General features: G+C 41.8%; 1 protein-coding gene across 7 annotated transcripts in view; it reads right to left on the reverse strand.

The window, feature by feature from the left end:
• LOC118969894 (uncharacterized) overlaps nucleotides 1–12,287 on the reverse strand; it is a 102,554-nt gene that overhangs the window by 81,477 nt on the left and 8,790 nt on the right. For 3 of the 7 annotated variants that reach the window (XM_073218750.1, XM_073218749.1, XM_073218748.1), the window contains exons 2-5: nucleotides 4,046–4,121; nucleotides 3,356–3,567; nucleotides 2,933–3,044; nucleotides 2,759–2,825 (exon numbers count right to left, since the gene is read on the reverse strand). In XM_073218750.1, the coding sequence (XP_073074851.1) occupies nucleotides 2,759–2,825; nucleotides 2,933–3,044; nucleotides 3,356–3,512 (336 nt within the window). In that variant the 5' untranslated portion in view covers nucleotides 3,513–3,567; nucleotides 4,046–4,121. Of the gene's footprint in view, nucleotides 1–2,758; nucleotides 2,826–2,932; nucleotides 3,045–3,355; nucleotides 3,568–4,016; nucleotides 4,122–12,287 lie in introns of all 7 variants that reach the window. The other 4 variants (XR_012123722.1, XM_073218751.1, XR_012123723.1 and 1 more) reach the window with 4 other exon arrangements.

Consider the following 12,287-nt stretch of genomic DNA (forward strand, 5'->3'; position numbering starts at 1 on the left):
CAGCAGGAATGTGGCTGTCTGCAAGCCAGAAAAGGGGACCTCACCAGGAACTGAATCAGCCTTGCTCTTGGACTTCTGCCTCCAGAACAGTGAGAAATCAGTGTCTATGGATTAAGCCCCCACTCTATGAGAGTTTGGTTATTTTGGTTATCAGCTTGAGTAGACTGACACAGATATGTAAGTAAACAGATACACACTTAGACGATGGACGGAGAGAGCCTACGCATAGATATTTGTGCTTATGTGTCTGCGTAGGTGTCTGCGTCCATCCGTCTCTTCACTGTGAAGTCTGCTTCCTATGAGGGGAATGCCAGAAGCCTAACTTGTGCAAGTTTTTTTCTTAAAGTGTGGGCTGCAGCTTCCAATACCTGGGGTCTCAGTTAAGTCTCAGCCTTGTTTGGGAAACAGGGCCGACAGGGATACACTGTCCCTGACACCCGAGGAAGGGAGGCCACAAGCAGGGAACCCAGAGGGACCTTCGCAGCGGGGAAGAGCCTGCCCAGGCAACCTCCTGTGGGAACTCTCCCCCAGCCACCTCCTGCGGCTCCATGTCTTTGAACAACCCTCACCCAGGCCCCTGCACAAAGCACATCGGGTGTTCACGGAAGCTGAGGGATGAATGGAGCTTCAGCTGGGTGTGTGTCTTTGTGGGGGGGGGTGCGGGGAGACGGATTTGGAGTGTGTGTGAGTGTGTACCACTGCCCCAATCGGTCTAAAAGTAACAAAGGGATGCACGATAGAGTGAACAGGTTGCAAACAGTGACCAGAAAGGGTAAACTTTTCCACTAGCCTCTGGGGATTTCCTTGCCAAGTGTTTCTATGCAATTTTTGAAAGATTTTGCTGGAAATGTCGCTGGGACCACTCTGAACCATCACGTTAGTTAAGGTAATAAGCCAGGACAGGAGAGCAGCAAAGAGCACCCACAGTGTGTCTCCCATGTATCAGGCCAAGGGATACAGGCTTTACTTCTACCACCTCACTTCATCTCACCATGACTGACGTGGGATGACCTTACACACCACCTTCAGACATGAGCAAAAAGTTACTTCAGAATTACTTCCCTTAACAGAAAATAAATAAATGCAAGGACATAAACATTCCTAGAATTCCGGCCACCACCACCCAACTCTTTATGCTCAGCATCCTTTTCATACCAACAGAAACATAGCTCTAAATGCTATACTATTCCATTTCAGATAGACTTCAGTCCCATCTAAATGCCTAAATGCACTGAAACTCCACCTCCACCTTGACAGCAGAGAGGAGCAGTTTCCCCACAAGCTAGCTGGCCTGCCACCTCAGCAAGCCCACGGGCCACTAGCCCACACCAGCCCTGCGTGTCCCCAAAAGGTGGCTCACATAACCTGTGACTACACATGCTCCCTTGGAGATGGGCAGCCAAGCAGGGCCACCGAGGTGACATTGGCGCACAGGCACAAAGACCTACTATAGTGGGCATGCACCTGCCTCAGTGCCAGCAGGCCAGCTGGGGTGCCCCGTGTGGGGCCTCGGATCTGCCCCGCAGCTCATGCAGCCACTCCAGCGGGGCCAGCCGCAGGGCAGAGCACCCGGAGGGTCCCCGCCTGCACCGGTTAGAGAGTCCAGGTGGCCATCTACACCCAGCGGACTCGTGCCACCTACCCAGATGTTCCAACCTACAGCCACTCCTCTCAAGACACAAAGACAAAGCTAACTCACAGAAACAAACACAAGGAATCAAGAATGAGGAGACAGAGGAATCTCTCTGTGCCTAGTGACAGTACGTTGACAAAAATGGGCAAAATAAATAAATAAGTAGATACATTAGGTAAATGGATAGATTAGACCGATAGATTGATGGAGATGATAGATAAGATAGATACAAAGATAGATAGAATGACAGATTAGACAGATGATATAGATACATATGGAGAGATTAGATAGATTAGGCAGATTAGATAGATGATAGATTAGGTGGACAGATCAAACAGACACCTACAGACACATATAGATAGATGATAGATGTAGACATATTGATAAAATGATAGACTGGATAGATGATAGATACATTAGATAGATTAGATAGATGATATAGATTCATATAAATTAACTAGACACATTGATATAGATACATATACATGATAGATAATAGACGGATAGGTGATAGATTAGGTAGTCTGGATAGACACATAGATGACAGTAGATAGATGATAGTGGAGAGATTAGATAGATAGGTAGATAGATAGGTAGACAGATAGACAGACAGACAGATAGGAAAGCATAATACTAAACAAAGCTATAGCTCATAACCAGGAGAGCAATGATGAAAGCACAGAGAGGAACTACATATAAAAAGAAGAAAAAAATCAAGTTTAAGAAGTGCAATAAGGAAACAGCTATCAATTATCACACTAAAGGGAAAAACTTTAAATGCTCCAATCGAAAAACACAGGGTTGAATGAATGGATGAAAACTCAAGACCACCTACGTGCTCCCTTATAGGAAGCTCACTTGAGATCCAAGCACACAAACTACAAGCTGAAGCAGTGGGAAACGTACCCTACAGAAGTGAAACTGAAAAAGAAAAAGAAAAGAACTTTAAAGATGGCTTCGTAGGATTAAAGACAGCAGGCAGCGTGAGAGGGGAGGCAGAAACCTCCTCCGAAAACCACATACATACATACATACATACATACATACATACAGTATGGGAATATGACAACTACACCAGATTCTGGAAGAGAAGCAGTAGAGAAGGCTGCCGCGGCAGGCTGTCACCTCAAGGTGGAGGGTGATGTACCAAGGCCGTGATCCAGAGGGACCCCGCAAGCACTTCTTCCTGCACCTGAGCTCAGTGGAGGGAGGAAGAGAAATGGAGCCAGGGAGGCAGGTGGAGGCCCAGGACTACTGAACACCCAGCCCTGCAGATCTGCTCTGGGAGCATGAACCTACCTTACAGGATGCTCTGGAGGACCGGTGGGGTTGGAAAGCGAAGACGGGCGGAATACTTGGAGAGACTTGAGATTCCTGCCACTTGCGGAACACAGGGATCCACATCCGGCAGCTGTGGGACAAAAGAAAGGCGGGCAGTCTGAGAGACTTCCTAACAGCAAGAGAGCTGCTAAAGGGGCAAGGGTTGCTCAGAAGAAAGCACAGGTGCACAAAACTGTCCCGGTGCACTCTGCCCAGCAGGTGGGGGAACTTTTAGGAGCTCCGGGCGCTCCAGCCCCCTGGCTGGCTACGCAGCTCCAAGGGCCCCCCACCATGATGTGACTGATACACAACACGGCCTGCTGCACCTTCCTCCCCAACAACACCGGCTCGCAAACCGGCTGCCCCCTCCACCGCACCAGGCCAGCGAGAGGACAGCCCCACCTACGGCAGCTACAGGTGCAAAGCACATAGGCTTCTCCCTGCGTGCTCCGCAAACTGGCCCCAGCAGTGGAGACAAGCACTGCGGCCAGGAAGCAGGAAAGACCTCTTTCCTCCTGCCAGCACCAGCGCCGCTCCCGTGACCCCTGCCTGCCATCATCCCAAGGGCTGAGCAGCTCCAGAGAGAAAAGCTTCTGGGCGCTGGAGGGTGCCACCTACAAATAGGAAACATCAAAGTCAAAGGAACCTGGTAACTGGACTCGATCAATCTTCGTGAAAGGGATCTCAACATAAAAATCAGAAATATGCTCATGGAGCTACAGCAAAAAATTGCCCCTGTCTCTTGAGCATAATTACCTCTCTTTCTCTCTCTCTCTCTCTCTACCAGGAGCACTTTTGAGGCCTTGTTCTGAGAGGGATGCTGGGATAGCCCAGCAGGAATGGGCAGAGTTCTCAGATCCACCCCAGCCGGTGTCAGGGCAGTCCCACACGGGGTCTGACCGAACTGAAATGGGGGGATGCCACACATGTAACTCCGCAGGAGATAACAGCGCTGCATGCTAAGCCTTCCCATGAATGGCTAGTGGCTAGGTGGCTCCACCAATACCAGGTGATGTCCACATCCCGGGTCTTATCTCCGTGGCAACCTTTTCTCCCTATGAACCTTGATACTATCAGTCTCCACCATCTCACTTCTCAGTTTAGGCTCGATGTTCCTGCATCACACATCTTCTCCTCTTCATTCCAGTTTTTTTGACAGGTTGGTGTCCTGAAAAAAAAAAAAACAAATTGACTAAGAATTGGAATGAAATGGGAGGGGGTATAACATTCTGTTTAAAACACCATCAGCAGAAAAAAGACATCCTACAGTATGGGAGGATATATTCATAGATGACATATCCGATAAGGGGTTGACATCTAAAATACGTCATAAGTGCTCAGGCACCTCCACACACAAAAAGCAAATAAACCAATCAAAAATGGGCAGAGGATCTGAGCAGACACCTCTCCAAAGAAGAAATTCAGGTGGCCAACAGGCACATGAAAAGATGCTCCATGTGCCTAGTCATCAGAGAAATGCAAATTAAAACCACAATGAGATATCACCTCACACCAGTCAGGATGGCCACCATCCAGAAGACACACAACAGACGCTGGTAAGGTTGTGGAGAGAGGGGAACCCTCCTACACTGTTGGTGGGAACCTAAGTCAGTTCGTCCATTGTGGAAAGCAGTGTGGAGGTTCCTCAAAAAGCTCAAAATAGAAATACCGTTTGACCCAGAAATTCCACTTCTAGGAATTTACCCTAAGAATGCAACAGCCCTGTTTGAAAAAGACAGATGCATCCCTATGTTAATCGCAACACTATTTTCAATAGACAAGAAATGGAAATGGCCATCAATAGATGAATGCATAAAGAAGAGGTGCTACATAAAAAGAAGGACAAAAACCACACGATCATCTCCATAGATGCTGAAAAAGCGTCTGACAAAATTCAACATCCACTCATGGTAAAAACTCTCAACAAAATGGGTAAAGAGGGCAAGTACCTCAACATAATAAAGGCCATATATGATAAACCCACAGCCAACATCATACTGAACAGTGAGAAGCTGAGAGCTTTTCCTCTGAGATTGGGAACAAGACAGGGATGCCCCCTCTCACCACTGTTCTTCAACATAGTACTGGAAGTCCTAGCCAGAGCAAGTAGACAAAACAAAGAAATACAAGGAATCCAGATTGGTAAAGCAGAAGTCAAACTGACACTATTTGCAGATGACATGATATTGTACATAGAAAAATCCCTAAAGACTCCACTCCAAAACTACTAGCACTGATATCGGAATACAGCAGAGCTGCATGACACAACATGAACACACAGAAATCTGTGGCTTTCCTACACACTAACAGTGAACTTAAAAGAAAGAGAAATCAGGAAAACCACTCCATTCACAATTGAATCAAAAAGAATAAAATACCTAGGAAGAAACCAAACCAAGGAAGTGAAAGACCAAAACCCTGAAAACTATAAGACACTCTTCACAGAAATTAAAGAGGACACTAACAAATGGAAACTCATCCCATGCTCTTGGCTAGGAACAATTAATATCATCAAAATGGCCATCCTGCCCAAAGCAATATACAGATTTCATGCAATCCCTATCAAATTATCAACTGCAGTCTTCAACAAACTGGAACAAATAGTTCACAAATTCACATGGAAACACCAAAGACCCCAAAGCAATCCTGAGAAGGAAGAATAAATTGGGGGGGTGGATCTCGGTCCCCAACTTCAAGCTCTACTACAAAGCCACAGTAATCAAGACAGTTTGGCACTTGCACAAGAACAGAGCCAAAGACCAGTGGAACAGAATAGAGACTCCAGACATTAACACAAACATATATGGTCAATTAATACATGATAAAGGAGCCATGGACATACAATGGGGAAATGACAGTCTCTTCAACAGATGGTGCTGGCAAAACTGGACAGCTACATGTAAGAGAATGAAACTGGATCACTGTCTAATCCCATACACAAAAGTAAATTCAAAATGGATGAAAGACCTGAATGTCACTCATGAAACCATAAAACTCTAAGAAAAAAACATAGGCAAAAATCTCTTGGACATAAACATGAGCGACTTCTTCATGAACATATCTCCCTGGACAAGGGAAACAAAAGCAAAAGTGAAAAAGCTGAAAAGCTTCTGTACAGCAAAGGACACCATCAACAGAACAAAGTTATCCTACAGTATGGGAGAATATATTCATGACAGATCCGATGAAGGGTTGACATCCAAAATACATAAAGAGCTCACACACCTCGAGATAGAAAGCAAATACTCCAATCAAAAAATGGGCAGAGGAGCTCAACAGACACTTCTCCAAAGAAGAAATTCAAGTGGCCAACAGGCACATGAAAAGATGCTCCATGTGGCTAATCACCAGAGAAATGCAAATTAAAACCACAATGAGATATCACCATATCACCTCACACCAGTCAGGATGGCCACCATGCAGAAGCCACACAATAGACGTTGGCAAGGTTGTGGAGAGAGGGGGACCCTCCTACACTGCTGGTGGGATCCTAAGTCAGTTCGTCCATTGTGGAAAGCAGTGTGAAGGTTCCTCAAAAAGCTCAAAATAGAAATACCATTTGACCCAGAAATTCCACTTCTGGGAATTTACCCTAAGAATGCAGGAGCCCAGTTTGAAAGAGACAGATGCACCCCTATGTTGATTGCAGCACTATTTACAATACCCAAGAAATGGATGAAACTGAAGTGTGTCCATCAGGAGATGAATGGATAAAGAAGAGGTGGTACATACACACTATGGAGTTTCATTTAGCCATAAGAAGGAAACAAATCCTACCACCACTTGCAACAACACAGATGGAGCTAGAGGGTGTTATGCTCAGTGAAATAAGCCAGGAGAGAAAGACAAGTATTGAATGATTTCACTTCTCTGTGGAGTATAAGAACAAAGTAAAAATGGAAGGAGCAAAACAGCAGTGGACTCACAGAACCCAAGAATGGACTAACAGGTACCAAAAGGAAAGGGACTGGGGAGAATGGGAGGGAAGGGAGGGATAAGCATGGGTAAAAGAAAGGGGGTATTACCATTAGCATGTATAATATGGGGGGGCATGGGGAGAGCTGTGCAACAGAGAAGACAAGTAGTGATTCTACAATATCTTACGACGCTGATGGACACTGACTGTAATGGGGTTTGTGGGGGGGACTTGGTGAAGGGGGACCCTAGTAAACATAATGTTCTTCATGTAATTGTAGATTAATGATAACAAAATAAAAATTAAAAAAATAATAAATAATAAAAATGAATGAAGTTCTTAGACATAAATCTAACCAAGGAGGAGAAAGACCTGCATTCTGAAAACTATGAGACACTGATGAAAGAAACTGAAGATGACACAAATACGTAAAAATGCTATTCCATGCTCATGGGCAGGATTAGTCAATATGGTTAAAATGACCGTAATACCCCCAAGCAATCTACTGATGCAATGCAATCCCTATCAAATACCAATGGTATTTTTTTTACAACACTAGAGAAATGAACATAAAATGTGTATGGAACCACAAAAGACCCCGAATAGCCAAAGAAACCTTTAGAAAGAATAATAAAGCTAGAGGGACCATGCTCCATGACTTCAAACTGTACTGTATAGCTACAGTAATCAAAGAGTAAGTACTGGTACAAAATCAGACACAGCTCAATGGAATAGAACAGATGGCTCAGAAATAAACCTACACTTACATGGTCAGTTAATATATGACAAAGAAAGCAAGAATACACAATGGTGAATAGACAATCTCCAAAAATCGTGCTAGGAGAAAAAGACAGCCTTAAACAATGGAATGAAACTGCATTGCCATCTTACACCATATACAAAGTAAACTCCAACTGGTTTAAAGACCTAAAATAAGACCAGAAACCATAAAATTCCTAAAAGAAAGCATGGGCAGTAAACTCTTGAACATCGGCATTAGAATTTTTTTCTAGATACGTCTCCCCAGCAAACAAAACAAAAAGCAAAAATAAACCAGTGAGACTACACCAAACTAAAACATTCACAGCAAAGGAGGCCATCAACAATGTGAGAAGACAACCTAGTGAATGTGAGAATGTGTTTGCAAATGACATATCTGATAAGGGACTAATACCAAAAATACAGAACTCATACAAGTCAACACCAAAAACAAATGAAAAACAATGTGATAAAAAACTGAGCAAAGGGCCTGAACAAACATTTTTCAAAAGGAGGCACACAGATGTCCAACAAGCACATGAAAGGATGCTCACATCACTAGTCATCATGGAAATTCAAATCAAAACCAAATGAGATATCATCTCACACCAGTCAGAATAGCCAGCGTCAACAAAACAAAAGAAAACAAAACAAGAGACAAGTTTTGGCAAGGATGTTGTGGAAAAGAAACCTGGGTACGCTGCTTCTGGGAATGTAAATTGGTGTAAAGAGGGTTGGGATGGGCTTGGGGTGGGTGGGCACATTTACTTGTGCTAGGCTACGTGCCTACTCTAGATTTGGCCCTTGGGCCCTTGGAGAGGTTAAGCCAGCAAGTAAAGTGTCAATTCTTTCTTGTAATTCCTAATCATTTAATGTAAAAAAAAACTCATTGTGTGTAATGCTTTGCCGTTCAGGGTTTTCATGCACATGATAAAATCTACAATTTGGAAATGAGGATATATCCAGTCACAACTCAATTTATATTAATGTTTAATGTAGCAAAAATAATTAGCTCTCATAATGAGAAAAGGACTGTGGGTGTAGTCAGAGTAAAGTGAGGGCCTCTGGAAAAAGACCCCTACCAAAATTGCGTATTGTACAATTCAGCAAAGACAGAGTCACATTAATTCTCTAAAGTAAAATATCAAACAGGAATATAAGCATTCTTCAGTGAAGATTAGTTAAATCTAAAAAGCCAGGAGTAACCTAGCTTGGAATGTCTGAACATTCCCCAGATAAGAAAGCAGCTCAGCATAGCCCATGTCTTCATTGTATCAATTAAATGAGGCTATTGTAAAATTTACTTTAGCCTGCTAAAAGGCCCAGCTTATCTTCTTTAACTTTGCCCAGATGCTGCTTTTCCTCCTCCAGCCCCTAATCAAGTCATATATAACCTGGGCAATTTATAGCAGGCAGGCCCAGCCATAAACAACATAGTGAAGGGCAGGAAGAATTCCACCTTAAAGATAAGATTGCATTTTAACACTCAAGAAGAAGTAAGATTCTTAACTTAATATTTAACAAACAGACAATAACTGAGCCCATGTTGAAAGCAGGACAGGCAGCCTTGATTGATATGCTCCCAAACCAAGAAACTACTGTTCTGGGAAAGAATCAAATCATTGAATTTGTTAACTCTGCAAAATAGTCTGGAAAACTGACAAGAAACTTAGTGTTTCAATTTGGTACCTGCACAAGAACAGACCCATAGACCAATGGAACAGACTAGAGATCCCTGATATAAATCCAACCATATATGGTCAATTAATATACGATAAAGGAGCTATGGATATACAGCAGGAAAATGACAGCCTCTTAAACAGCTGGTGTTGGCAAAACTGGACAGCTACATGCAAGAGAATGAAACTGGATTATTGTGTAACCCCATACACAAAAGTAAACTGGAAATGGATCAAAGACCTGAATATAAGTCATAAAACCATAAAACTCTTATAAGACAACATAAGCAAAAATCTCCTGAATATAAGCATGAGCAACTTCTTCATGAACACATCTCTTCAAGCAAGGGAAACAAAAGCAAAAATGAACTCATGGAACTACATCAAACTAAAAAGTTTCTGTATGGCAAAGGACACCATCAACAGAACAAAAAGCCATCCTACAGTAAGGGAGAATATATTTGTAAATGACATATCTGACAAGGGGTTGACATTCAAAATATATAAAGAACTCACATGCCAAAAAAACAAAAAGCAGATAACCCGATTAACAAATGGGCAGAGGATATGAAGAGACAGTTCTCCAAAGAAGAAATTCAGATGGCCATCAGGCACATGAAAAGATGCTCCACATCACTAATCATCAAGGAAATGCAAATTAAAATGAGATTATCACCTCACACCAATAAGGATGGCCAGAATCGAAAAGACTAAGAACAAATGCTGGTGAGGATGTGGAGAAAGGGGAACTCTCCTACACTGCTGGTGGGAATGTAAATTATTCAACCATTGTGGAAAGCAGAATGGAGGTTCCTCAAAAAGCTCAAAATAGACATAACATTTGACCCCGGAATTCCACTTCTAGGAATTTACACTAAGAATACAGCAGCCCAGTTTGAAAAAGACAGATGCACCCCTATGTTTATCGCAGCACTATTCACAATAGCCAAGAATTGGAAGCAACCTAAGTGGCCATCAGTAGATGAATGGATAAAGATGTGGTACATATACACAATGGAATATTATTCAGCCATAAGAAGAAAACAAATCCTACCACTTGCAACAACATGGATGGAGCTAGAGGGTATTATGCTCAGTGAAATAAGCCAGGCAGAGAAAGACAAGCACCAAAGGATTGCACTCATATGTGGAGTGTAACAACAAAAAAAACTGAAGGAACCAAACAGCAGCAGACTCACAGAACCCAAGAATGGACTAACAGTTATCAAAGGGAAAGGGACTGGGGAGGGTGGCTGGGAAGGGAGGGATAAAGGTGGGGAAAAAGAAAGGGAGCATTACAATTAGCATGTATAATGTAGGGGGGCATGGGGAGGGCTGTACAACACAAAGAAGACAAGTAGTGATTCTACAGCATCTTACTATGCTGATGGACAGTAACTAATGGTGTATGTGGGGGGACTTGGTGAAGGGGGGAGCCTAGTAAACATAATGTTCTTCATGTAATTGTAGTGATAACAAAATAAAAATGATAATAATTAATTACTTCTGGCAAGTAAATTGTAAAGACAAAGCAATGTTTAAAAATAAACTAAGATCAACTGCTCAAAACCTCCTAAATATAAAAAAAGTCTTTTAATTTCAACTGCTTGATGAAAGTAGAAGTTTCTAAGTTGTAATCAGAGACCAAAAATCCAAGCATAATAAGCCTATTTTTTTATTAAGACAAGCTCCTGAAAAATAAGATACTTTGATTTTATGTGGCAGTCTTTAAGAAAAAAATCTCAATTACACGACTCAAAAAGTCACACAACTAGAAGCTGTTCCTGGGATCATTTTTAATTCATACTTCAGAAAAGCAAAACTTAAAATATTTACCTGTGAGCATTAAAAAATCAAATACTTAATCAGGTTTACATTTACTGTTTGCAAAATAAAATTCTAATGTACTGATACAGAAAACAAAATGACAATAAAATCAGTAACAACAAAAAGAACACCCAAGTAGATATGACTGTAGCAGGAGCACAGAATCTCAGAGCAGGTTTCATTACAAACTCTTAAATGTGTGTCATTTGAAAATAGTATTATTCAGTCTTTAATAACCTTGATGCAAATTGCTAATGACCACCTTTACTACGATGATACATTAATAAATTTTCAGAAAACTATGACTAAGTTCCAGCTGAACAAATAAAATTAAATACTTCAAACATCCAATTGTTACATGGAATGCAAACACAACCCTTATTTCCTTTATAGAAATTCGATATAATTCTAACTAAATAGGTAGCTTTGATTATGTAATGCATGTAACAAAACAAAATTTTAAATTAGAAAATTATTATTTCAACTATTTCAAAGATCATGACTATCTTAGTTCAATGCAATGGGTCAAATTTAGAGGGTATGGAATAGAAATATATGGGTGAAGAAAATAAATTTGAAATTTTGCTTCATTCAAAGTAACTTTTATCATTAGTCATCAAATTTTAGTGTTAGTTTATAACTCAATCAAAAGGGCAGGGACAAAAACCAAATACTATCACCCTGTGATTTCAAAAAAGACCCCTTCTGAGCCAACAAATGAGATTAAGTCACTGGAGAATAACGGGACACTGGACAGTACTGTAATTTTCTAAACAGCAGCTTTATATAAACTGAGTAATAGGTTTCCTATGAAAGTTTCTTTTAACATTTCCTCAACACAGCTAGGGTCACAACATAAGGAAAGTTTTCCTTCTCTAGGATGTATTTTAGCCCTACTTGTTCTCTCAGTCAGGCACTTTCGTGTAGGGCACACTCAGCCTAACAAACTATAACCTGGTAACTCTGTACAAGCAAAAAGCTTCAGAAAGGATTTCCCTGCCCCCCTGCAAGTCTGAGAAAGTACAGAAGAGTTCAGTCCTCCATGACTTATGAAATTCGTGCAAGATGGAGGGAGGATACAGGGAAGGGAACACAAGGAAGAAGAAAGGCTCCTCTTATTTGCTCACCTTCTCCTTGCAATAAATAAGCTTCA

Source organism: Manis javanica, chromosome 12 (assembly GCF_040802235.1).
Source record: "Manis javanica isolate MJ-LG chromosome 12, MJ_LKY, whole genome shotgun sequence".
NCBI lineage: Eukaryota > Metazoa > Chordata > Mammalia > Pholidota > Manidae > Manis > Manis javanica.